This window comes from Lissotriton helveticus, chromosome 6 (genome assembly GCF_964261635.1).
Source record: "Lissotriton helveticus chromosome 6, aLisHel1.1, whole genome shotgun sequence".
Lineage (NCBI taxonomy): Eukaryota > Metazoa > Chordata > Amphibia > Caudata > Salamandridae > Lissotriton > Lissotriton helveticus.
This window is the reverse complement of record NC_136067.1, coordinates 238748377-238775267: the sequence shown is the minus strand read 5'-3', so window position 1 is coordinate 238775267 and position 26891 is coordinate 238748377. Positions and strand designations below refer to the sequence as shown.

The window sequence follows — 26891 nt, the reverse complement described above, 5'->3', positions numbered from 1 at the left end:
TGCAGCTACACGCGCAGGAGCGCTTCTTTTGGTTTTGAGCTTGGGTGAAACGCGCAGGAGCGCCTTCCCTTCGCTATTCGTATCCGGAGCTGAACCCATCTGCGGACCTTCTTTCCCAGAAGCATTGGTGAGTCCTCAGAGGGTTACAAGGTCTGTGTGTGCATGTGTGGGGTGGTTCCTTTTCTGGTCTGACTCAGTTTCTGATCTAGCTCTTCTTGGTTTCCAGTTGACACCGGGACGCCCCGCCAGCTCCACGCTATTCTTTAACCCTACACCCTGGCTCCCATCCCTGCGTCCATCTCATCCCTGCTGGGTATTGCCTTCCACGAGGGTCAGGTGGGTACAGGGACGGGTGCTCTTGTCGTCTCTGCGGAATTGCGTCACAAGCAAAGGTAAGACTTGTGGGGCACCTGACAGCCAGGAGACCGCAAATTCAGCTGTGACAACTGCCTCACTACTATGCCAGGGATCTCAGCAGCACCCACAAACCCAGCCATACGCTGGTGGGTGGAGCAGGACAGCGAGCCCGCTCATTAGTGGTCAACTGACCCGCAACAGCGATTACTCCATGCAGAGGAGCAATACAGGTACGAAGAAATAATCCAGAGGCTCAGTCAAGTGGGTGACGTGACAGGTTGAGCATGCAGTCTACTCCTCCCCCAGCAAGAAACATCTATCCACTGCACTGGAAACTGCTAGGCTGCAGTCACAGGCCTTTAGTGGGTGGCTCACTGAGCATCTCTCGGACCCTGAAACCGGCCATGTGCACCACCCCAGGGCAGACAGCATTTAGTTAGTGCTGTTGTTTGTATTTGTGCCCATAACTTGGAATGATTATGCCGGATTGATAAAGGGGGTGGCCATCTTGGCTGCAGCACTCTAGTGACCCGTACAAAATATTCAAAAAAATATTTCTGCTCAGTAGACAGTACACAAATATGCTTACAGAAGCACTTTATTTCATACAGTCTAATCACACACACACACACACACACTCAACTACATAAAAAACAGTAAGTGACCCTAGACATACAGTGCTAGGTCCAGAGAGAGTGAACTTCAGTCAAAAACGTCAACATATGTTTCAGTGGCTTAACAAGTATATATTGCACCGCCTCCTTCAGGACCAAAAATAACAACTTCAATCATATCCTGGTTATTAGCCTGGCACATGTTTTTAACGGGATCCCTAAATAGATCATATAAAATCCATTGAATACATCTCTGTACATGAACAATGTAATACATTATTGAACCTGAATAATATAGAATGGAAACATATAATACACCCACTGCCAAATAAAATGTGGCATAGGTCCAGCAAATATGTGTAACCGAATGGTAAAATCAAGCTCCTGCCGCCTGCGTCTACATCACAATATCATGCAAAATGGAGAGACAACAACAAAAGTACATTTGCTTTAAGTCCAAAATCCAAGCAAGTCCAGAATTCTTTCCAGATGTTGTCTTTATTCTTCCGATGAATAGCATATAACTCAGATAGATGCGCCTACATCACAAATGTATGAAGACAACTTAGTTGCTGTCTAGGATGTGTTGTTGAAAGCAGAAACGTTCTTATATGTTTACGAGTTTGTGTGAATGGATTGCATGAAAGGTCTTTTCTGTTTATATGTTTCCACTGAAAATAAATGCTTTTGTATTTTATTTTAAATGAATAAGAAAATATATGTGCGACTCAAGGCTTTGGAGTAATACCATTTGACAAATGTTCTGGGCTAAACTTGGTACAGGCAGGTCCCAGAAGGTTGAGTTTCTTGAGGACGATGTTTGTGGATTAACTGACAGATAAAGTGGTGATGAGTTCTGTGTTTTCATTACTGATGGTTTTACTAAACCTAGATTGGTTTTCACATCTGGTGACCGAATGGCATCAGTGAAGCTAATATTTCCTCTGGTAAAAGGCAATGATATGCTTAGGGCAAAGTTAAACGAGTAATCTATGACTCCAACTCGTAGCTGAACTCACACACTGCTGCTTGTGCCCATTTCCTCCAATTTGTAGTTGCCATTGCTGGGAGTTTCCATACTTTTAATTGCAAAGAAAGAAAATCTGATATAGTGTTAGAATTTGCCTTCAATAATATCGTTTTCAAATGCCATGCTGCATTTTGAAGTTCTTGTATAATAGTGTAATCATCAAAGGATCCAGGGCCTCCAGCTCTTCATGAGGATAGGAACAGTGAGTTGACATCTATGCTAACTGTAAATGATGTGAAAAGATACACTGAATGAAATATAGTTTTCTGGAAAGTAAGGCATTTTCTGTTTTATATGTTGATATTACACAATCACAAAGTATATATTTTCTCCTGCAGGTGAATACATCTGCTCACTGAATGATACAACTGTCTTTTATGTGGCATCACGAAATGTTAGTGTTTCCTCAATAAACACAACATTTGATAGCAGCAACTACATCCTTTGTGATGGAATCTCAGTAGTGCCAGTGTTTACGTCGTGTACAAATGGGAATATCTCGAATCTTACATGTGGCTGTACACCATCTGGAGGGCTAAGTATTCCTGGTAAGTGGAAGTTAGATTTTTATTTCTTGATTTTGTAACTTATTACGGGGATATTTTAGGTTTTCCTAAATACATCACCATGTGTAGAATCAGCACCCAAGCTTGAATTTTAAGATTTGATATTCTATTCAGAAGGAGTACATTGCAGGCATTAACTAATGTTCTTCTGCCACAATGTGGCATTTCTGTGGGGTACTGATCACAAGGTTAGTGTGGGACAGCAGGCTACCTCACACTCCACTTCCAATCATCTTCTGTATTCAGATTTTGCCTGAGACATCTTGGAAAAGGCTGCAGGGCAGTGGAGGTATAGAGCAATACGGATGTGGTACTTCCTGCGCTGAAAAAGAAATGGGGGATTACGCACTGTGTACCAACAGAAGATGGATTTAGGCCCAGATGTAGGTAAATCTTATTTACTGATTCATAAATACCGAATTTTACCGATTCGGTATTTATGAATCGGTAAATAAGATGTAGGTAAATATTCTGTATTTTTTACCGAATCGGTAAGATTCGGTATTTACCGATTCGGTAAATACTGGATCGGTATTTGCTATTGAATCCTATGGGCCTTGAAGCCCATAGGATTCAATAGCCAATACCGATTTGGTATTTACCGAATCGGTAAAAATACCGAATTGCAAAGGGGGACAGGGTGTCACTTTGACACCCTGTTGCACCCCTGTAAAATTACCGGATCTGTATGTTTTTTGAGCCCCTACATCTCCATAGCCCAATACCGGTAGGTAACGGCCGAAAATTGGTATTTTCGGCCATTTCCGACCGTTATTGGGCTACCTACATCTGGCCCTTAGAGTGTAGGGTCAAGGGGCCAGATGTAGGTAGGATTGATTTACCGATTCTTAATTACCGAATTTTACCGATTCGGTAATTAAGAATCGGTAAATCAGAGGGGTGGGTATGTAGGTATTCCAGATGTGCTGGAATAGCGAATCGGAGAAATTCGGTATTTACCGATTCGGTAAATACCGATCGGTAATGCCCATTCATTCCTATGGGCTTTGAAGCCCATAGGAATGAATGGGCATTACCGATTCGGTATTTACGGTATTCGGTATATGTGGAGGGTGGTGAGTACCAAGAGGCTGTTTTTTCTGACTTTTTTTTACCATGGTATATATGACTCCCCATTGCTACTCTTCCGCGGGTTATGTATTGGAAGCACTAGCAGAGAAGTGAACATACAACATAACATTATAAATGGGTAAAATGTGAACAAAGAATGGTTTCGTTGTTTCTGTGATGGTATTCACACCCCTTGGTCAAAAAAGTCCTGATTACTCCCAGTTATTCCTCTGTAATTCTGTTTGCTGCTCAGAGCTTCAGTAGATAACCATTCCAAATTCAACATATTTCTTAATCTTGGCTACTTAAAAAGTAAATTTTTGGGGGAGAAATCAGAGTGGTGGGCTGTCCATCTGAACAAAAGCTTTCTCGATAGAGGTTAATTGTTTGATTATTCTTTAATCAAAAAGTTGCCCTGATGATTATGAACTTCAACAAGGTAATGGATGGAATGCTTGGATTAATCTCAGACGTGGCATTTGCTCTGGACCGCTTTTCTGTCAATTGCTTTTCGCCCCATATGCCACTCTAGACAAAGGCCTGCCTTACACACATCAGTACTATAAGTACTGACCTATTTTAGGGGAGATCACACTACAACTTGCCACCTCTCCTCCTTCATCACTTACAGAAATCAAGACATTTGCATTGCGTCTTTTACGGTAGGCAAGACTTTACTTCCGGATCACACCGCTTCACTAACCAATGCAAGGCGGCCCCACTGAGTCTATGCCTCACAGTTTTATTACACTTGTGTGTGCACGCCATATACTATCTGTCACTTTATCTTCATTTAATATAATTTTCTTAGTGTGTGTGTGTGTGTTTGTGTGTGTGCGTGTGGAGGTGTGCGTGTGTGTGTGTGTGTGTGTGTTTTGTATGTAGTCATTTGTATATATACAGGTTGAAACCTGTTGGTATATGGAGGATGCCATGTTGCACACAAAGTGCATGTTCTGCCAGAGCATGAAACAAGACTATGTAAAGGGGACAAATGATCCTCACTGAATGAAATATAATTGTATATTTTCTCTTTCCAAGCAAAGACCATAAAGAGGAAAAGTTCCTGTATGTTCTGTATTATTGTCTGATTGCACTAGCCTAAAGTTGGAAATACCAACCGTGAATCGTAAGGATACATTATATCTCTTTGTTCTGAAGAAAGCCTACCGACCCTTGGGGGCATATCACAGGCTGAAACATATTGACCTATTGATGATCTGGGTCATCATACCCACAACATCTCACTGTTTGGATGTATGACGTTACAACGCATACTTTTACAACGCATACCATTACAACGAAATGTTTACAACGCAAAAACTATTACAACGCATGTATTTACAACGCATGTTTTTACAACGCAGGTACCTTTACAACGCATACCATTACAACGTAAGTATTGTTAAGTATATATTAATTTTTTTATTTTAAATTATTTGAAATTAATATAATTTAATTTAATTTAAGTTAATTTAATTTAATTTAATTTAATTTAAATTTAATTTAAATAATTTAAATTTAATTTAAATAATTTAACTTAAATTTAATTTTATTTTATTTTTACCCTGTACCCCTGTACCCCAAAAACCCAAAACTGACCCTGAACCCTAAAAATACCCCTGTACCCCAAAAACCCAAAACTGACCCTGAACCCTAAAAATACCCTTTTACCCAAAAACCCAAAACTGACCCTAAACCCTAAAAAAAACCCTTTACCCAAAAACCCAAAACTGACCCTGAACCCTAAAAATACCCCTTTACCCAAAAACCCAAAACTGACCCTGAACCCTAAAAATACCCCTTTACCCAAAAACCCAAAACTGACCCTGAACCCTAAAAATACCCCTTTACCCAAAAACTGAAAACTGACCCTGAACCCTAAAAATACCCCTTTACCCAAAAACTGAAAACTGACCCTGAACCCTAAAAATACCCCTTAAAAAAACCAAACATATAACATTTTAAATATAATTATATACTTACCAATACTTACGTTGTAATGGTATGCGTTGTAAAGGTACTTGCGTTGTAAAAACATGCGTTGTAAATACATGCGTTGTAATGGTTTTTGCGTTGTAAAGGTTTAGTTGTAATGGTAATGCTTTGTAAAAGTTGCGTTGTAAAGGTTGTTTCCCCACTGTTTTTAACTCTGCCAAAGGACCTTCTTAATGAAAGTAGCTATGATCCGGGAAGGCATTTTTGTATTCACTCATAATCCCTCGGTCTGAGTGTACATACTGCGTTGAGCTCACCAGCTCCCATTATATGTAGTGGGTGAGGATCTGATGATGAAGCATGCCTCAGGTGGTACTTGTGGATGAGGATCTTGCAAAAATATACAAGAGATGCCAGGATCGCACTTATTTACCTTGATGCGGATCCCTCATTCTCTAGGGATCTCACGATCTGAAGAATCATGATAACATAGGTTAATCCTCTTGAGTGTAGTTATTTATAACAGTGTGGGAGGTTGAAGGTTGCACCTTAAGTAGCTTGACACTCCCATTTCTGGTTTTATATCCACTGGAGCAGAGTCAGGACAGGTTTTCTATGGCCTGGCTCAAACAGAGTTGAAAAAGAGGACAAAAGAACAATGAGTTAGAATGCTTCTCTGAGCAATTCACAGCAGTCAGGCTTATTGTAAACATTGCTCCCATCACCTTTTGTGTGTTTGCTGATGGTAATGAAGACATACATGATTAAGCACAACAGGAAGAAGAAGAGCACCAAGACAATTGAAATAAAATGGTTAAAATGAACCTTTAACGAAGGGGTCAGCGACAACAGCACACTCTGTGAAAGATACATGTAATAATGATCATGAAGTGTAGAAAGTGACGTGAAAATTGCAACTTGGTTGCAGCATAATGCTTATATTGGAACTTGTAAAAATGGGCAGTTCGATATTTGGTTTGTAGCCAGAATGTAAATGAGGATGGTGGTTGTTAAAGATACATTTGCAGAGTAGTCATCATTGCTCCTGTAGCAAGGTTTTATGCACGTAATGGCTTTCAAACATTAAAATGCATTTGCAACTTTGATGCAGAAACTTCTCAACCATCTAATTATTCGATGAAGCTTTACCTTAAGTATTTTGAATGCAGATGGCAAGGATACCTTATCAACTCTTATAAATGAACAATGCATTTTTCTAAGGCTTTTACTTTTTAACAGTGGGTAAAACAACCCGGATGAGATCCACACAGAATTGTGTGCTAAAATTTAGGTATTCGATGAAGCCTTAAATTATGAAACCTGCTCTTGCCCGGGTACATCAGTATTTACCCAAATTGTATCTGCAATACTAGACAAGATCAACACTAGAATATTATTGCATTCACAGAAAATGCAGAGTTTCGCTAACAAATATCTATACATCATTGAGTTTCTGAGACCTAAACAAACATGCTGACACATGGTGGCAGCTGTTAGTGTTAATAGGGGGAAACAGGTAGCATAAGCTGTACTTTTTATTTGATATAGGTAAAGCAATTGATTCAGGTTGTAAGACCTGACATCCTTGATGTAGTGTTCACCAAAAATTTTGCTGAATTTGTTTTTGTTGGCATTAGGGCTAGGGGTGGTCGGAATGTTTCATCCTGTGAGAAGTTGGCCTGATATATGATGCTCACTAGTTCTAGTGATCACCTTGTATCAGTCCAAACAACCCTTATGGTGATTGGTTGTAAGTCAACCTTATAGACCAGCTATCCTAATGGTAGCATGGACAAAGCAGTCTTAGGCTAAACTCTTTTGGCATGTGAAGCCAGCTGTTTTACCACAATATAACCCCTTGAATACCAGATGAAAGGACACCACACAGGTTGTTATGAAAATAAACAATATATTTATTAATAACAAACACCTCTGAACTCTTTATGAGGTCAGAGGGCTAAGCACATGACAATCTCTTTGGAAAAATACGATAAGTTGCACAAAATTACAATGGTGCCCTAGGGGCACGACAAACCATATACTAAGTAAATGGAATGTGAAAGTCGATAGAAGGAATGGAGCTGTCTAGAGGCTGTAGGATCGGTGGGACCACGCTACACTAACTCTAGGTAAGTAATAAGAGGCCCACGGCACGCGTGTGCAGAGTGTGCACTCACACGCGAGATGCGTAACAACGTCTATGGACAGTACAGTTTAAGTTAAAGGTGAGTACGGACAATCCTGACTAGGTAGGACTAAAACGACTGTGGAACTGGACACTACGATAGTTAAACTACCCCTGAGCACCAAAATGCTCTCGTTACCTCACCCACGGGCCGCGGGTGCATAGGTGCCAAAGTGTGTCGGGTTCTCGCGTTGAAGTCAATGGAGCCTGTAAGAAAAGATGCTGCAGGCGACCAGGAGGAAGATGTCCGGTGCAATCTAAGGGTGGATTGGTGAAGAAGAGGACCTGAAAGCAGAGGGGACAATGTTCACATTCACTAGCCAGTGACTGGAGTGGAACCAGGAAGGAACCAGATGTCGTCGTCGCGATCAGGTGAAGAGTGGACGCTTGACTCTGCAGCCACGTGGACCAAGAGGTGTCTTCGACAACCAGGATGGAGGCACGAGCTGTCCCACGCAGGCTCTTGCTGTCGGCGGTGTTGGATCCGGAATCGGCGTCAACAGGCCTTGGCAATGGCAACCCACGCGGTGAGTGAAGAAAGCGTCTGGTGCGGACTAGGAGAGTCCGGGGTGCCCCTCTTTTGGAAGGGAGCAAGGGACAGTCTGGAGCAACCAGACCAGCAGCAAAGATTCAAAGGTTCGTCATCTAGGAGGCCAGTAGCCAGCCGGCAAGTGACCAGACAACGCGTCGAGCAGCAACAAAGCACAAGAGCCCCACGCAGATCTCGTGGATGCTGGAGAGCTGATCTTCAGTGCAGGAGCTGCTCGGGGCTGGGGCTTCTCAGTCCCCAGAGCACTTGGTCAAGTTTACCTCGGGAGTCGTGCTAGAAGCGAAGTGCAGTTTCTACCAAGATGGCCGGTCCCACGTGTCTCGTCGCACCCACGGGTCTCAGCTTTGGTGTAGATGTGAGTTGAGGTCGGAGAGGTCTGGGAATCCGGGTCTCGTTGGGCTCTGAAGTCTGGATCCTCAAGGGAAGACGACAAAGGGAAGCTGCTGGACGCTTGGTGGTGCCTGCTTGTGCAGGGTGGACACTCCTTGCCCACAAGGGAGATTTCTTCAGTCTTCTGTGGAGCAGAACGTCGAAGTCCAGAGTTTCTTCTTGTAGAGTAGTTCAGGATTAATCTAATTTGGAATGGGACCAGCTCCTACCTTTATCCTGCTAAAGGGGGCTGCACTACTGACTCGGTCCCTCCCCTGGGTGGGACCAGGAAGGGGGGTGGCTACACCCCCTATCCTTTGTCCGGCTTCCCGCCAGAGCTGGGGCAGGGATGTCCCAGCAACTGGTTTGAACCGGTGTATGCACAGGACACCTTGTGTGCCCCGGGCATGTCTCATTCCTTTCAGGCCTATCCTACCCAATACACAAAATCCTGTCTGGGGTGGTGCTAGCACCTCCCAAGGCAGGAAACCCTTTGTCCAAGCCTCCCTCACTGGAAGGACTCCCAGCAGCAGGAGGTCAGACTTGTGTCTGTGGTGGCAGCATCCATTTTGTGATGCCAAGGCTCGAGTTAACTTTAACCGGGGTTCTCAGTTTCATACATGTCGTGTCCCTCTAGAAGGGTGGAATGCTACCCCTGTCGCCAGAACTGGCGAGGGGGTAGTATTCCAATTCGTATGACACCTTACTCAACATGTTTTGATAATGCTATACCAGAGTTAGCATTTAACCGCGAGGATTATAATGCACTTAAGAGTATATGGTATAGCGTTATCATGGAACAGCTATTAGGACTTGGTTCCGCAAGCTGCAAACGGTCTCAGCTCATGCCAGAGCACCATCTCACATAATTCCAAGCACTCTGCCTTCAGGATTGATAAGGCCTTCCATAGGAGTGACTGATAGGAATATATGTGTCCATTTTAGGTTTAGATATAGGTAACTATATCTAAAGCAAAGGGTGATTACACCTCCTTGCCCCAGCTGTCATGCAGCCAGTTGTGTCAGTTTTGGATGGCCGCCAGGGGTGGCATAATACATGCTGGAGCCCCTGGTAGGCCCTGGGTACACCTATGCCCTGGGTACCTAAGGTACACTGTACAGGGACTGATAAGGTGACTCAGTATCCAATTAGATATGTACCTAGGGTACATGGAGTCCATTTTAACAGAGAGAGCAGGAAGCCTGGGGTCCTGAATAGCAGGATCCCAGGCCAACTAAGTCAACAACCAGAAAAACACTAGGCAAAAAGTTGGGGGTAACCATAGTCAGATATCCACCTTCCTACACATTCCACCTGCAGAGTTGGTGGAATTTTAGGCACCCTGCATTTCTCTTTAACACAAAGTTCCAGCCAAGTTCCACCAATCAGTGCATGGCGGAATTTTTTTTCCTTAAGGATCCAGAAAATGTGAGCGGGTGAGCGAGAATTGGTGTCCCCCAGTGAAATTTTCTAATATGGGCAGTCATGTGGCGTCTCAAATGGTATCGATCAGAGGGCTGCCTTATGAGTAGATTTGCTGCTGCTCAAGTAGATTTTCTACCTGAGTAGCAGCAAAATCAACCTGAATGGCTAAGTGCTCTTGTGCAACGCATGGTGCAGTTCATGCTGATTTTCCAGTCCTTCTTGCACTACTGGAGCTAAATTGCAGCAAGAGTTGCATATTTTTCTCCCATTGTCGGAACTCCACGGAATCTGACAGAATTATTTGTAACCCTGCGGAATTCTGTGCAGTGAAATTCAGTGAGTTCCACCCAACCCAAATCAGGACTCTGTGCACTTTAACACTTCTAACCAGTGACAAGTACTTGTGCTCCCTCTTTCAAACAAGCTAAGATTAGACTACAAATAATTGGAACTCTTAATTTACTTGTAACACTAGTAAAGTGGAATTACCTGTACCCAGGCCCTGTAAATCAAATGCTAAAAGTGGGCTGCCAGCACTCATTGTGCCACCCTGTACAGGAGCGCTTTAAACATGTTGCAACGCCTGCCACAGCAAGCCTGATGTGCATTTTAAACCTAACATTTTGACTTGACAGAATAAACCTTATGCCAGGCCTAAACCAACCTTTTCAATACTTATAGGTTACCGCTAAGGTAGGCCCTAAACGCTGACCGGCTGGTTGCATTGTATTTAATAGTAACACATGTGTCCCTAATTTCTACATGTCATGGCAGTTCAAAATTATTAAAGCCATTTTTCACAGTTGAAAGGGCCTATATCTCCTATTGATTAACACTGGGTTACATTATTACATTTATTAAGTGCTAGCCATGAATTGGGAGCAGAGACATATATTCTGTTTCGACTCAAATGAATTGGAATTTAAAATCCTCTTTAGTGGTAAAGTCAATTCAAAGTTAACTTTATTTGGTTAATTAAAACCATCAAAGTACAAAACACAAAACAAAATCAAAAGCAACATGCGTTATGCACATGAATAAAAACTTATTTGATTTCCCCTTCTTTTAACGGAGGGACAGACATCCATAAGAACAGAGGACATTAACAGCAGTTGTTATATTTCATAAAATCTTAATCTGTTCAAGGTCAATATCTGCAATAAGTTAAAAGACATTTTGCATAATTGCACAAAAGCTACATACGAAGAAATAAATACCCCGACAATCCATGGCGGGGTGAATAAAAATACTGGACTCCAACCCAAAATAATTAGTCCTGAGATTGAATAAATAGACAGATAAATCTTGATGTTATTCATTGTAATATGAGGAGAACCTTATAAATAAATAAATAACTAAATAGAATGATTTAAAACAGAGTCCCCAACATGGTTCAATGCTAACCTATTCCTGTGCCTGATAGATCCTATTAGAAAACTTGCTACCCCAAAGCACACCACAGGTGACTCTAGCATTTGCAAATATGCCAGCGCTGGCCTCACTTGTTCAAAGTTACAGTCTCTGAGTAAGGGGATAATTAATTTCCTGCTTATCGAGTTGTAATAAGCACAGAAAAATATTAAATGAAGGGTATTCTGTTCCGAGAAATTATCACTTGGGCATGGATTTAATGCTCCTTCTTCAAAGAACCCTTAAGGAAATGCTAAAAGCCAGGGAACCATATTATGCCTAAATCTTCTTAGAACAAACAGGTGGTATGGTTTGTTTATAAAGGATAAATATGGTTGCAACTGTTTACCCAGGCTCAATGTGACAAAACATCTCACTGATGGTTTCACCAGTTCCTTCTCCTCCCTTAATAACATACACCTCTCCAAGAACGGCCTTTTGAAATCCCTTAAAGCGGATTTGCCTAATACTGTGGGGCTCAGAAATAAATAGGGACAGCCAAGGATTTCCATCTGGCCCTTAATGTATCGAATCCATGAGATATCTAATGCCTTGTCTAAGGAGAGACACTTTTGGATGATTAGTTGATTGAGATTTGGTGGGGGTTGTGCCCATATTCTCAGCCAACTCAGTGAAGGGGCAGCCGCAATCTGGTCGGATATAAAGCCTGCTCCCAGCTCCTCATGAATGTTAAAAACTGGCATGGAAGCCGGGACCAACAGCAGTCTTCGCAAAAAGGTATTTTCGGCTCCCTGAATTTCTCAAACATCTATATATCCCCAGATGTCACTCCCATAGGTCGCCATGGGGAGACACTTGGCGTTATAGATCTTCATGAGTGCCAGGAGTGGTTTTGAACCACTTTTTTTTGCAAAGTCTAGAATAGACCCGAAGCTCTAGCTAATATATTCCTTTTGTGTGTGCGCTGCGTAAACCACGAGCGCCGGTCATCAAAAAGAACCCCTAAATATGGGAAAGTGGGGACTTTTACTAATTCTAGATCGTTGCAATAGAATTTGGCCTTCATTCCCCGTTTTGAACCTATGGACATGGCATGTGACTTTTTAAAATTAATAATTAGGTCCAGGGACTCCATAACGTCTATAAAACAGTTTAAAAGCATTTGTAGCCCCTTTGCAGTCTTTGCCATCAGAACCGCATCATCGGCTTACAGAAGTGCGGGGATCATTTTAGTGCCAGCTCTAGGGATATCTTTACAGCATTAGGACAGGGCGTCCCCTAATTGTTGATGTAGAGTGTAAACAGCAATGGGGTCAAAATACACCCCTGCCTGACCCCTCTTTTAACAGACCAAGAGTCAGTAAGGCTACCATCTTCATTAAAGCGGTCTGCGGCTGTAGTATTTTCATAGATGGCCACCAAAAAAGAGATCAGGTCTGCATCTAGCCCTATGTCTTGAAGGGTTGCCCAGAGCTTTTATCTATTTACAAGGTCAAAAGCCGAGGTTAAGTCCATAAAGGCCAAGTGAAGGTCCTTGTGCTTAGCGACTCTATACTTCCCTATCGCCAGATGAAGGTTGAGGCTTTGGCCTGACGTGCCTTTCCCTTGCCTGATGCTGTATTAAAGATCAGAGACTTTGCTTGCTTGATCAAGCCACTCCGTTAGTCGAGCAAGGACGACTTTCCCCATGATTTTAGCCGCGGAGTCAAGAAACAAAATGGGCCTATAACAGGCAGGCTCGTCTCTTGCTCTCTTCCTAAAGATCGGTACAATGACCGCCTTGGCCCAAGATGGGGGAAAGCCAAACTGGGTAGCTGGGTTTGGTAGGTTTCCCAAGATGGCGGCAGGGCCGGGTCCCAAAAACCCAGGTGACCCCCCTTGGAAAAGCATGTTGTTTTGTGATAGGTCATTTTGATGTCTCCTCAATACGTTTTGGGCCCTTGCCTGTCGTCACCCACGTGAATCAGGTACCATTTTTATTAGGAGACTTGGAGGAACGCTGGGTGGTAGGAAATTTGTGGATCCACGCAGATTCTAGAACTTTCCACCACAGAAATGTGCGGAAAATATGTTTTTTTCTGTTGAATCTGAGGTTTGCAGGGAGTTTTGGGTAGGAAAATGTTGGGGGACCCTCGCAAGCCATACCGCGCTTGACTAGTTTTTAGAAATGTCTGGGTTTGGTGGCTTTCCCAAGATGGCCGCCGAGCCAGGGGCCAAAAACCCAGGTGACCCGTTTCAAAACAATGTTGTTTTGTGATAGGTAATTTTGATGTCTCCACAGTACGTTTTGGGCCCTTGCCTATAGCGGGTACTTGACCCACTCACAAGAGCGATGTATCATTTTTACTGGGAGATCTAGGGGAACGCTGGGTGGTAGGAAATTTGTGGCTCCATGGAGATTCCAGAACTTTGTCACACAGAAATTTGAGAAAATACATTTGTTTCAGCTAAATGTGAGGTGTGCAGGGGATTATGGTTAGGAAAACGTTGGGGGGTGCATGCAAGCTACACCTCGCTGGACTCCCCCTGGGTGTTTATTTTCAGAAATGTGTGTGTTTGGTAGGTTTCCCAAGATGGCCACCGAGGCCGGGGCCAAATACCCAGGTGACCTCCTTGGAAAAACAGGTTGTTTTGTGATAGGGCATTTTAAAGTCTCCTCAATATGTTTTGGGCCCTTGCCTGTTGTGGGTACTTGACCCACCCACAGAAGTGAGTGAGTTACCATTTTTATCAGGAGACCTGGGGGAATGCTGAGTGGTAGGAAATTTGTGGATCCATGCAGATTCCAGAACTTTCCCACAGAGAAATTTGAGAGAAAAAGTGATTTTGTTCTGCTAAATATGAGGTTTGCAGGGGATTCAGGGTAGTAAAACTTTGGAGGACCCACCCAAGCCACACCTTGCTCAACTCCCCCAGGTGTCTAATTTTCAGAAATGTGTGGGTTTGGTAGATTTCTCAAGATGGCTGCCGAGCCTGGGGTCAAAAGCCTAGGTGACTCCCCTTGCGAAACCAGGTTGTTTGTAGATAGGTCATTTTGATGTCTCCTCTATACTCCTTGCCTATAGCGGGTACTTGGGGTACCCACATGAGTGAGGTACCATTTTACCAGGAGACATGGGGGAGTGCTGGGTGGTAGGAAATTTGTGAATCTTCGCAGATTCCAGAACTTTCCACCACAGAAATGTGAGAAAAATTTGTTTTGTTGACAGATTTTGAGGTTTGCAAGGGATTCTTGGTAACAGAACCTAGTGAGAGCCAGACAAGTCACCCCATCCTTGATACCTCTGGGTGTTCAGTTTTCAAAGATGTACAGGTTTACTAGGTTTCCCTAGGTGCCGGCAGAGCTAGGGTTCAAAGTCTACAGCTAGGCACTTTGTAAAAAAAGGGTCAATTTTCACTGTTAAAATGTGGTGTGTCCACTGTGCGTTTTGGACTGTTTCCTGTCGCTGGCACTAGGCCTACCCACACAAATGATGTACCATTATTCTCTGAAGACTTTGGAGAATGCGGGGTGGGTGGAACTTTGTAGATCCATGCAGATTCCAGAACTTCCCACCACAGAAATGTCTGGAAAAAGTGTTTAGTAAAAAAAAGAAGTTTGCAAGGGATTTTGGGTAACAGAACCTGGTGAGAGCCAGACAAGTCACCCCATTCTGGATTCCCTGGGGTGTCTATTTTTTAAAGAATGTATTGATTTGCTAGGTTTCCCTAGGTGCCTGCAGAGTTAGGGTTCAAGGTCTACAGCTAGGCACTTTGCAAACAAAGGGTCCGTTTTCACTGTGAAAATGCGGTGTGTCCACGGTGCATTTCGGGCCATTTTCTGATGCAGACACTAAGTCTACCCACACAATAGGGGTCCCATTTATCTCGTAAGACTATGGGGAATGCAGGGTGGGTAAAATGTTGTGGATCCATGCAGATTCCAGAACTTTCCACCACAGAAATGTGAGGAAAATGTGTTTTTTTGGACAAATATTGAGGTTTGCAAGGGATTCTGGGTAACAGAACCTAGTGAGAGCCAGACAATTCACCCCATCCTGGATTTCCCTAACTGTCTAGTTTAAAAAATGTATAGGTTCTCTAGGTTTCCCTAGGTGAAGGCAGAGCTAGTGATCCAGCGGCATATCAGCAGCAGATACTCCAATACCATACACTCAACTGGACCCATAAACACACATATACACAGTCTAGTAAAACCGCTGGAGTCAAAGATAATGTTTTTGACTTCAAGATTAGTTTCATTTCATTCCTAACTAATCTTTTCACTGATCAAAAAGTTCTTTCCTCTGGTCGATGGTCCATAAGTTGAACTAGTTGATGGTGAAATGACATTAATTAGTCTTCATCTTGTAATAAAATAACAACAGACTCTGATTTTTCTTTTTTTTATATCTTTATCTAAATTATTTGCATGTGAACCACTTCAAAGTACAGTACAGTCTCCGTCACTCATAGGAAGGAAGATTCAATTAATCAATCATCAAACACATACTTTGTACCTTTTAATGACTTATGCTCAGAAAGGAGAGGACAGAGAGAAAATAACGTCTACACATTCACAGGAAATAATAGTTACCTAGGATGGTGTGAAAACTAATCCCCTGGCCAAAGGGCTCATAAGGGTCCCCCGGGATAGATCAGGCGACAAAGGGTTCAGGACAGGATTCAGGACAGGATAGATGACCTCTCTAACACCGACGCTTGCATAGCACCCCTCTCTGACACTCTCTTCCTCCTTGAGATTCTTCTGCGATCTTCTTCTAAATTAATTATTTAAGATAGATGGTTCTGCATTAAATTCTTTATCAGCATCTCTTGTTACTCCAACAGCATCCCGAGCTCTGCAGCATTCAGCAAATATCCGTCTGACTAACTAACTAAGACTACATCAATTATACCCTTCGATATTCATGTACCACTCATTAATGTTTCAATATCGTAAAAATACTGATTCTGATTGGACAGGTTAGGGGGAAGATCATTACACCATACTTATATGTCATCCTAGTCTAGCAACTCATTATTCATAGATCCAACCCCTTAGTTTGTATTTCAAAACGTTATTCCCACCCGTTTTCACATCTTATTAGAAACATTTGTTTTATTTTGTCGTGAACATCCATTCATCCAGAGGTCTTCAGTGCTTGTACCCAGGATATGTAACTTTTGTTCCCTTGGATTTCATTCAAGATTATTGTCACTCTTCCGGCTCACGTTCAACAGTTATGCGTGGAGTTCACATGTCTAACAAACTCCTGACACATATGAGAGGCCCAAATGCTCACTAATAAGAAAGTCAGAAAGACAAATATTATTTTCGATGAATAAATTGTTTCACTGTATACCACCCACCTGTACTCTAATCCCATTTATTTATTATTGCTTTCCCCGCATTAGCATTAGCGAAATAGCTTGGTTTAATCTCAGCAAAACAAATGCCATGCACGTGAGCTTGCAAGCCGCCATATTAGTATTTTCTGCTCATGCACAAGAATTTCCCTTCAAGCGACAGCTCTTCATACTGCGTTGACGCATGCGCAATAAAGATTTCCCGTTAGCAACCATTTTAGAATGTCGCTCAAGTTATTTACGTTAGTAAACACATAGCCAAGCTTTTCTAGCTCTCATTTTGATGTGGTGCACATTAGTTTCACACACTACGTAATTAATACCATGTTAGAAAGTTAAATAAGAAGATTGTTTCCGAGCAAGTCTCTTTTCTACGAGTCCTTGCTCCATCTCTAGGCTTCAAAATCTACAGCTAGGCACTTTGCAAAAAAAAGGGTCAGTTTTCACTGTGAACATGTGCTGTGTCCATGGTGCATTCTGGGCTGTTTCCTGTCGCGGGCAATAGGCCTATCCACAAACATGAGGAACCATTTTTATCGGGAGACTTAGGGTAACACAGAATTGTATAGCAACTGTTATTACCTATTGACTTTCGATGCATTTCTGCCTTCCAAATGAAAGACAATGTGTAAAATAGAAGTCACTTTGAAAAATGTCCTATCATTCTCATGCTAGTATGGGTACTAACAATTTCAGAAATGTGCAAATAGCCTCTGTTTCTAAACTCTACATTTTGTTCCAATTTTAGAAATACATAGGTGTCTTTCATCTCAATTTTTAACTGTATATATTTTCCCAAATGAATTGCTATATACCCGGTACATAATAAAAAACCATTGCAAGACGCTGCTTAGTTATTGGCTCTGGGTTCGTCTGGTTCTTGATGAACCTACAAGTCCTATATATCCCCACAACCAGAAAGGTCTAGCGGATGTAACAGTGTATTGCTTTCAAACATCTGTCATACATAGAAGAAGTTACAGGTGAAAAGGTTGGCACAAATATCTTTCCAGGATCCATTTTTGCTTTCATACTCATTTCTATCATTAACTGGTAGAAATTTGAAAGCACAAAAAATAGCAAAAATAGGCTATGTCCCCGTAAAATGCCAAAACTGCAAAAAATGTTGGTTTTCTGACAAAAGTCTGTAAGTCCCTGAAAGCTGGGAAAATGATGATGTCAGCCCGACAAACCCTTTATTGATACCAGTTGCAGGGAAAAAACAGAAGCTTTCATTCGCAGTACTTTTTCCCCATATTTCCCCCCAAAAAAAGACATTTGGCTGTATTTTGGCTAACTTCTGGGTCCCCTTCAGGGTACCTTTAGAATCCCCATGAAGTTGGAAGAAAAGGACGCAACTATGGCTTGGATACCTGATGTGGTCAAAAAGTTTCAGGGGCCTAAGCTCGAACTACCCCAAATAGCCAAAAAAAGGCTTAGCAAAAGGGAGAGAAGGGCCTAGCAGCTAAGGGGTTAAGCCAAGCCCACGGAGGAAGACAGATCCCGGGAGGCTTCACATTACTAAGACTCTCAAGATATTGGCCCTATTGTGTCTCCGGAGGAGGACTGCTCTCCACCATACCCAAAACCAAGAGCCTTAATTTTCATGACAGAACACATAACGAGAGGGGCCTGTGACACATTGAATAGATGGAACATCCTACATCACCTTAAAAACACTTCTATATATTACATCTGAGCAACTAAAAACAATTCAATTCAAAACCCTCACTTGGGTTAGCCTTAAAGAATCAACTCTAACTGTGTTGAGGAACATTAGCGACGTGAAATGTAGTCTAAAGGAAAGCAAGCATCAATGAGCCAGCGGTGGAAAAGTACCCCCATGTGCCAACACAAAAACGAAGTAACAACTTGGAGCCCAGCAGAGCAAGAAGAATGCTGAGTGGCACAAGGCAAGTATCGACCCACTCATGGGAGAGAAAAATAACTGTGCAACTGACAAACAGACAGGACGAAAAGACTTGGTTATCTGTTCAGAAATAACCTCATCACCTGATAACCAAGGCCGGACTGATCAGACAGGCAAGCGGACAAACCCCCGGGAGGCTGGACCCTTGGAGGCAGGTTTCATTCCCCAGAAGGCCGGTTTCACTCGACGGAAGTGATGATGAGTTACGTAGACCTGCAGCAACTTGCAATGGTGCCAGCTTGAGATTTTTTGTGAGCTGGAACAGATCGCGCACATCAGACATCAGAAAAGAGGTTGGAGAAGTGCATGAAAGACAGTTAAACTGCCCAAGTTATGCACTCCCAGAGCATGCTATTACTGTAATGCGCTTGGCTACCGAAACAGACACTCTGGGTATGCTCAATGGGTACCTACATACACATCGTCCTCACGGTTATTGCAAACTTTGAACGGGGCCCACAGTATGTATCAGCAAGTGTTTTTTTCTTGATGGGAGCAGCAGGCATTGGGTTGTAGTGTATTTCCCTTTATTTTTGGAGAGAAGCATTTATCTTCTCTGGTCTTTTAGGTGCGTGCAGGCAGCTTTGTTTAATTCACCAGCGTGTGTGAATGTTTGACAGCAACTGTAAAGGAAATCATTTTGCTTAGATTGGGAATGGCGGGCTTTAGAGATAAATGTTTGCATGTTTTGTAACATTTGTCTTTAGCTCGTGCTCCTTCTGCCGCGCCTAGATTTCATACTGTGGAACCTGTAACCTTGTTAATCCGTTAAAACACCCACACTTCAAATCCCAGAATGCAATGTAAAATCGTGGCCTGAATCAAAGAGTTATGCAAGTCGCTGAAAAACAAACATTGCAGCTATGCGCAATGTGTGTACCTGATGATTTGTTGTTTATTCTGGAGGAATCATTTGTAGATAATAAATGCCCTCCTTGGATTTGGAGTAGCAGGATTTAGAGACGTACTGTGAGGGGAGGACTCACTTGGGGTAAATAGGGGCTGAATTTACCATTTTTGCCAGGGCTGCTTGAAGTTCCCAGTCCGGCCTTGCTGATAACGCAACTGGGGATGGTTAGCAACAGTCTAAACAACCAAGAACCAACAGCATTCCTTGCAAAAAGAAAATAAAACCATGGTTAGACAGCATAAGGGTGATTAGTTGGAATGTTGCAGGATGGGACACCAATTGAGAGCAAAAAGATGGCCTTAACTACTTGAGCACTGGTGATGCTTTGTGCCTATGAGCCTGGACTACGGCTGCCATTTCAATCTCAGGCTATAATGCAATTCACAAAACTGCACAGAAGAGGAAATCTTTGGAAGGCCTTCTGATGGGTTATTCATCGTCGTAAAACCTGAACTAGATCAAATAGCAAAAGAGATACAAATCCCTAACCATGGCTTGCAAGCACTTGAATTGATAGGCCTAGAAACGGGGGGGGCAATCAACTCAAATAATACTGCTGAATATATACATTAACCCACGTCAAGAGGGGAAAATAGGTTAATATGGACATTTGCACGCAGATTCAGCAATTGTATATCGTATATCAGCACCCTGACCACGAGGTCGTCCTGGAAGGCAATTTTAATACACAAAATCTAGGTCAAAAAGAAGGGGACCAGAAGAAAATGAATTGATATCTCCTAGAGGCTTGCATTAAAGAACTTGACCTGCACACATGTGATCAACAAGAATAACCCAAGAGCAGATTACAGCCCACATTCAGAAACATCTCAAAACTGGACTATGTATTCTTGAGTCGTCACATGTGAACGAGATGTGTTGAATACAAGGTCCCAGCAAGAATAGAAAGCAATCACCATCCCTTGAAAATTAAGATCTACTTGAGCGCCAACATCCACATGCTCGCATTACCTGCTGTTCCCCTGTTAATCCTTTAACCCAACCCCCTGCAGAAAAGAGTTAAATGGGGGTCAAGCTAACTCGATCTCATGCTACTTGAAAGACCTACACGAAGAAGGGATTGAAACAGGGATGTGTTATTGCTCCGATACTGTTCAGTTTGTATATGGCAGATCTAGGCCTGGCACTAACCAAGGGGAGTTTGTATCCCCCCAGGCTTGGGACACTCAAACTCCCCATTATACAATATGCAGATGACCTGGCTAATTTTAGACCACACTCACATTGGAATAAAGAGGGTGATGAGCATACTACATAATTATAACACCACAAATTCAATAAATTTAAATGCTGCAAAAACAAAAGTCCTAATCTTTGGACTATTACCTCTGGTTCTGGCTGTCACTGTCGGCCTCGGGCAAAGCCTTTCTGCAAGCAAGGGCATTATAGGGAAAAGCTGTTAAAATGACATTTGCCTTAGCACAATTTGATCACAAGCTAGAGAGCCCAACAGCAGATGGGATACATACAGTAATCCTGCCAAATTCCTCCGCACCATAAGTAATGGGAGAGACAATCCCGAAACAATAGAAGTTCTGGCTTTATGTGGCCCCACAGGTGCTAATTCCGTTATGTGGTATTATTAGGCACTCACCCATTAATGGTCACACTACTCTGAAAACCATACATACAAATAAACAAAATAAACAGGTAATTCAGGTAATTTTTATAAAACAAGAGTTGCGAGCACACAATCTCCCGGCTTACTACCAACTGTCTACAACTTAATGCCGCCAAGACGGACTTGCTCCTCGACGGTCGCTCCCTCTCGCTCCCTGCCTCACATCCCTTCCCACCGGCACCCCTCCTGCTGACTACAGTCAGAACCACATTCTGCTGCACCAGACATCGCCTGCAGATCCAGCGCCTCAACGCTGTCTTAGCGCCCATTGCCTGTCCTGTGAGAGCGCCTGGTATAGTTGTAATAGCAATTATTTTATGTCTATTGCGCTGCATTAATTGCATTGTATTTGGCCCCTTCAGTGTGTCGTGACCCAGTTTCACTTCCCCTACCTCCATTTGTTGTGCTCGTGGCCCGTGTCTCCTCCCCGCCTCCCAGCTGCCCCTCCCACCCACTAGCCGAGTTAGAGCGCTCCTCCCCTGGCTCATTGTGACCAGCTGGACTTGCTCCTCGACGGTCGCTCCCTCTCGCTCCCTGCCTCACATCCCTTCCCACCGGCACCCCTCCTGCTGACTATAGACAGAACCACATTCTGCTGCGCCAGACATCGCCTGCAGATCCAGCGCCTCGACGCTGTCTTAGCGCCCATTGCCTGTCCTGTGAGAGCGCCTGGTATAGTTGTAATAGCAATTATTTTATGTCTATTGCGCTGCATTAATTGCATTTTATTTGGCCCCTTCAGTGTGTCGTGACCCAGTTTCACTTCCCCTACCTCCATTTGTTGTGCTCGTGGCCCGTGTCTCCTCCCCGCCTCCCAGCTGCCCCTCCCACCCACTAGCCGAGTTAGAGCGCTCCTCCCCTGGCTCATTGTGACCAGCTGGACTTGCTCCTCGACGGTCGCTCCCTCTCGCTCCCTGCCTCACATCCCTTCCCACCGGCACCCCTCCTGCTGACTACAGTCAGAACCACATTCTGCTGCACCAGACATCGCCTGCAGATCCAGCGCCTCAACGCTGTCTTAGCGCCCATTGCCTGTCCTGTGAGAGCGCCTGGTATAGTTGTAATAGCAATTATTTTATGTCTATTGCGCTGCATTAATTGCATTGTATTTGGCCCCTTCAGTGTGTCGTGACCCAGTTTCACTTCCCCTACCTCCATTTGTTGTGCTCGTGGCCCGTGTCTCCTCCCCGCCTCCCAGCTGCCCCTCCCACCCACTAGCCGAGTTAGAGCGCTCCTCCCCTGGCTCATTGTGAGCAGCTGGACTTGCTCCTCGACGGTCGCTCCCTCTCGCTCCCTGCCTCACATCCCTTCCCACCGGCACCCCTCCTGCTGACTACAGACAGAACCACATTCTGCAGCGCCAGACATCGCCTGCAGATCCAGCGCCTCGACGCTGTCTTAGCGCCCATTGCCTGTCCTGTGAGAGCGCCTGGTATCGTTGTAATAGCAATTATTTTATGTCTATTGCGCTGCATTAATTGCATTGTATTTGGCCCCTTCAGTGTGTCGTGACCCAGTTTCACTTCCCCTACCTCCATTTGTTGTGCTCGTGGCCCGTGTCTCCTCCCCGCCTCCCAGCTGCCCCTCCCACCCACTAGCCGAGTTAGAGCGCTCCTCCCCTGGCTCATTGTGACCAGCTGGACTTGCTTCTCGACGGTCGCTCCCTCTCGCTCCCTGCCTCACATCCCTTCCCACCGGCACCCCTCCTGCTGACTACAGACAGAACCACATTCTGCTGCGCCAGACATCGCCTGCAGATCCAGCGCCTCGACGCTGTCTTAGCACCCATTGCCTGTCCTGTGAGACCGCCTGGTATCGTTGTAATAGCAATTATTTTATGTCTATTGCGCTGCATTAATTGCATTGTATTTGGCCCCTTCAGTGTGTCGTGACCCAGTTTCACTTCCCCTACCTCCATTTGTTGTGCTCGTGGCCCGTGTCTCCTCCCCGCCTCCCAGCTGCCCCTCCCACGCTCCGCCCCCCTCCACTCACCATTTGAGACAGATGAATCAACGCGCAGCATCCACGCGCTGCGGCCGCGCCGAAGGTGCGCCAAAGGTAAGCCCGTCTACGCCCGTCCGCGCCTGGACCGCGCCCAGCGCCAGACCCCCTGGCCCCCGTACCACCCACCCCACCCGCATTACTTACGACCCCTCCACCCTCTTAGACCTAAACCCAGGTCGACTCCCCAACTGCGCCCAAGCCGCCCCTGGACACACCCATGGACCATTTACATGCAACTCCTGCAAGTATGACGGCACCAAGACCAACTCCCCATCCACTAACACCAAACAGAGATCTGACACCAACCACCTAAAATGCATCCTGCTCAACACCCGCTCGGTCCACAGACACGCCATCGACCTTTGGAATCTACTAGACACCATCTCTCCGGACGTCGCCTTCCTAACAGAAACATGGATGAACGCCTCCTCAGCCCCACACATCACCATCGCCATCCCGGAAGGCTACAAGATCATTCAAAAAGACCGCACCAACCAGAAAGGAGGAGGCATCGCTATCGTCCATAAGAATTCCATCCGCATCTCAACCAGCTCAGACGTCAACCTCACTAGCACCGAACACCTTCACTTCCAGATCCACACCGACCCCAAGACCACACTCAGAGGCACCCTCCTCTACAGGCCACCAGGACCCCGTGCACAATTCAGCGAAGACATCACTGACTTTATCACCCCACACGCCCTCCCTTCCGAGAACTACATTCTATTGGGAGACCTCAATTTTCACCTGGAGAAAAGCAACGACAACAACACCACCACCCTTCTGGACAATCTCGCCAACCTCGGACTCAAACAACTTGTTAATACCCCCACTCACTACGCAGGTCACACACTCGACCCTATCTTCACCTCCAGCAAACATATCTCCATCAGTCACACCACAGCTCTCCATTGGACGGACCACAGCTGCGTTCACTTTATCTACAAAAAGACCACAACCCACAACAACCCTCAACCCACTCTGCGAAGAAACTGGAACAAAATCACCATCCACCAAATCTCCTCATCGCTACTTCAAAACCCCCCTGCCCACTCTTCAAACACCAACCAAGCAGCCATTAACCTCACTCAATGGCTAACCAACAGCGCCGACAACCTAGCACCCCTGAAAAAACGTCAAATCAAACTAGGCAGCAAATACGCCCCCTGGTTCAACGATGATCTTAAGAAATCCAAGAAACTCTGCCGCTCTCTTGAGAAGGCATGGAAGAAAAAGACCCAAAGACCAGCACCAGGGACGCCTTCAAAAACGCCACCCGCAGACACCACCAACTGATCCGGACTGCCAAGAAAGCCGCTTTCAAAGACCGACTTGACAACAACGCCCACAACAGCAAGGAATTATTCAACATCATCAAAGAGTTTACCAACCCCACTGCCAACTCCAACGATATCACTCCCTCTCAAGCCCTCTGCGACTCCCTAGCCTCGTTCTTCCACGACAAAATCACAGACATCCACAACAGCTTTGACAACCAACCCGGAGTCCAACCCACCCAACCTTCTGCAGTACCTTCACCCCCCTTGAACATCCTTAAGGACTGGAACCCAATCTCCGCTGAGGACACCATCCGCTTGATGAATTCCATCCACTCAGGATCCCCCACAGACCCATGCCCCCACCACATCTTCAACAAAGCAGATTCCATCATAGCACCACACCTCCGAGACGTCATCAACTACTCCCTCACCTCTGCCACATTCCCGGAAAGCTGGAAACACGCCGAACTCAGCGCCCTTCTGAAAAAACCCACAGCTGACCCCACCGTACTCAAAAACTACCGACCCATCTCGCTCCTTCCATTCCCTGCCAAAGTCATCGAGAAAGCTGTCAACAACCAGCTCGCCGCCTTCCTCGAAACCAACAAATCCCTCGACTCCTCACAATCCGGCTTCCGAGCCAAACACAGCACTGAAACCGCACTCATCGCAGCAACAGACGACATTCGAACTCTACTGGACAATGGTGACACAGTCGCCCTCATCCTCCTCGACCTCTCCGCAGCCTTCGACACAGTCTGTCATAGCACCCTCATACAACGCCTCAGCAACGTTGGAATCCAAGGAACAGCACTGGAATGGATCACCTCGTTCCTTACCGGAAGAACTCAGAGAGTCCGCCTCCCACCATTCAAGTCAGAGGCCACTGAAGTCAGTTGCGGCGTACCACAAGGATCTTCACTCAGCCCCACCCTCTTCAACGTATACATGAGCCCCCTCGCGGCCATCGCACGCCAACACAACCTCAACATCATCTCCTACGCTGATGACACTCAACTGATCCTCTCACTCACCAAAGACCCTAACACCGCCAAAACCAACCTACATGAAGGAATGAAAGAAGTAGCCGAGTGGATGAAGCACAGCCGTCTGAAACTGAATTCAGACAAAACAGAAGTCCTTATCTTAGGTACCTCCCCCTCCGCCTGGGACGATTCTTGGTGGCCAGAGGCCCTTGGAAAAGCACCTATCCCGACGGACCACGCACGGAACCTGGGCGTCATCCTGGACTCCTCACTTTAGATGACCAGACAAGTCAACGCCGTTTCATCATCTTGCTTCAACATCCTTCGCATGCTCAAAAAAACTTTTCGCTGGATCCCCACCGAAACTAGAAAAACGGTCACCCACGCACTGGTTACTAGCCGCCTGGACTACGGAAACACCCTATACGCCGGTACCACCGCAAAACTTCAGAAAAAACTCCAACGCATCCAGAACGCAGCAGCCAGACTCATACTAGACATCCCGCGTAAAGACCACATTTCTGGCCACCTGAAAAACCTCCACTGGCTCCCCGTCAATAAGAGGATAACATTCCGTCTCCTAACCCACGCACACAATGCACTTTACGAACTTGGACCCGAATGCCTCAACACACGACTTTCCTTCTACACCTCCTCCCGCCAGCTACGCTCCTCCAACCAAGCCCTTGCTGCTGTACCTCGCATCAACAAAACCACCATGGGAGGAAGATCCTTCTCCTACCTGGCGGCTAAAACCTGGAACTCACTTCCCACTCACCTTCGCCTCACTCAGAACCACCTAGCATTCAGAAAGCAACTTAAAACCTGGATATTCGACAAGTAATCCTCCACCCTTCTTCAAGCGCCTTGAGACCTTCTGGGTATGTAGCGCGCTATATAAATTAATTGAATTGAATTGAATTGAACTATTGGTGGGAAAAAATCCGGAACTTTGGGGAGATCACTGGTGGCCTTCCAACTTGGGAAAAGCTCCTACACCTAAGCCAGAAGTTAAGAAACCTGGGAGTCTGGTTAGATCCTGCTCTAAGTTTTATTACCCAAACTAAAAAAGTTGCCGCTACATGCTTCGACATTTTACGGAGTCTAAAAACAATTTTGAAATTTTTCGACCCAGATACCAGACATGTGATTGTCCAATCTACGGTGTTGTCCAGATTGGATTACGCTTCTTCTCTGCTTCTTGGGACCAACAAAACAGAAACTGCCCGTCTGCAACGCGTTCAGAATGCGGCTGCAAGAGCTTTAGTAGGCCTGCCCCGCTTTAGCTCTACCTCCGAAACCATCCGCAAACT

General features: G+C 44.9%; 1 protein-coding gene across 3 annotated transcripts in view; it reads left to right on the top strand.

Annotated features, from left to right (window-relative positions):
• LOC144762473 (adhesion G protein-coupled receptor F5-like) overlaps nucleotides 1–26891 on the top strand; it is a 1325307-nt gene that overhangs the window by 712278 nt on the left and 586138 nt on the right. For all 3 annotated transcript variants that reach the window (XM_078647685.1, XM_078647687.1, XM_078647686.1), the window contains one exon: nucleotides 2340–2549. In XM_078647685.1, the coding sequence (XP_078503811.1) occupies nucleotides 2340–2549 (210 nt within the window). The remainder of the gene's footprint in view (nucleotides 1–2339; nucleotides 2550–26891) is intronic.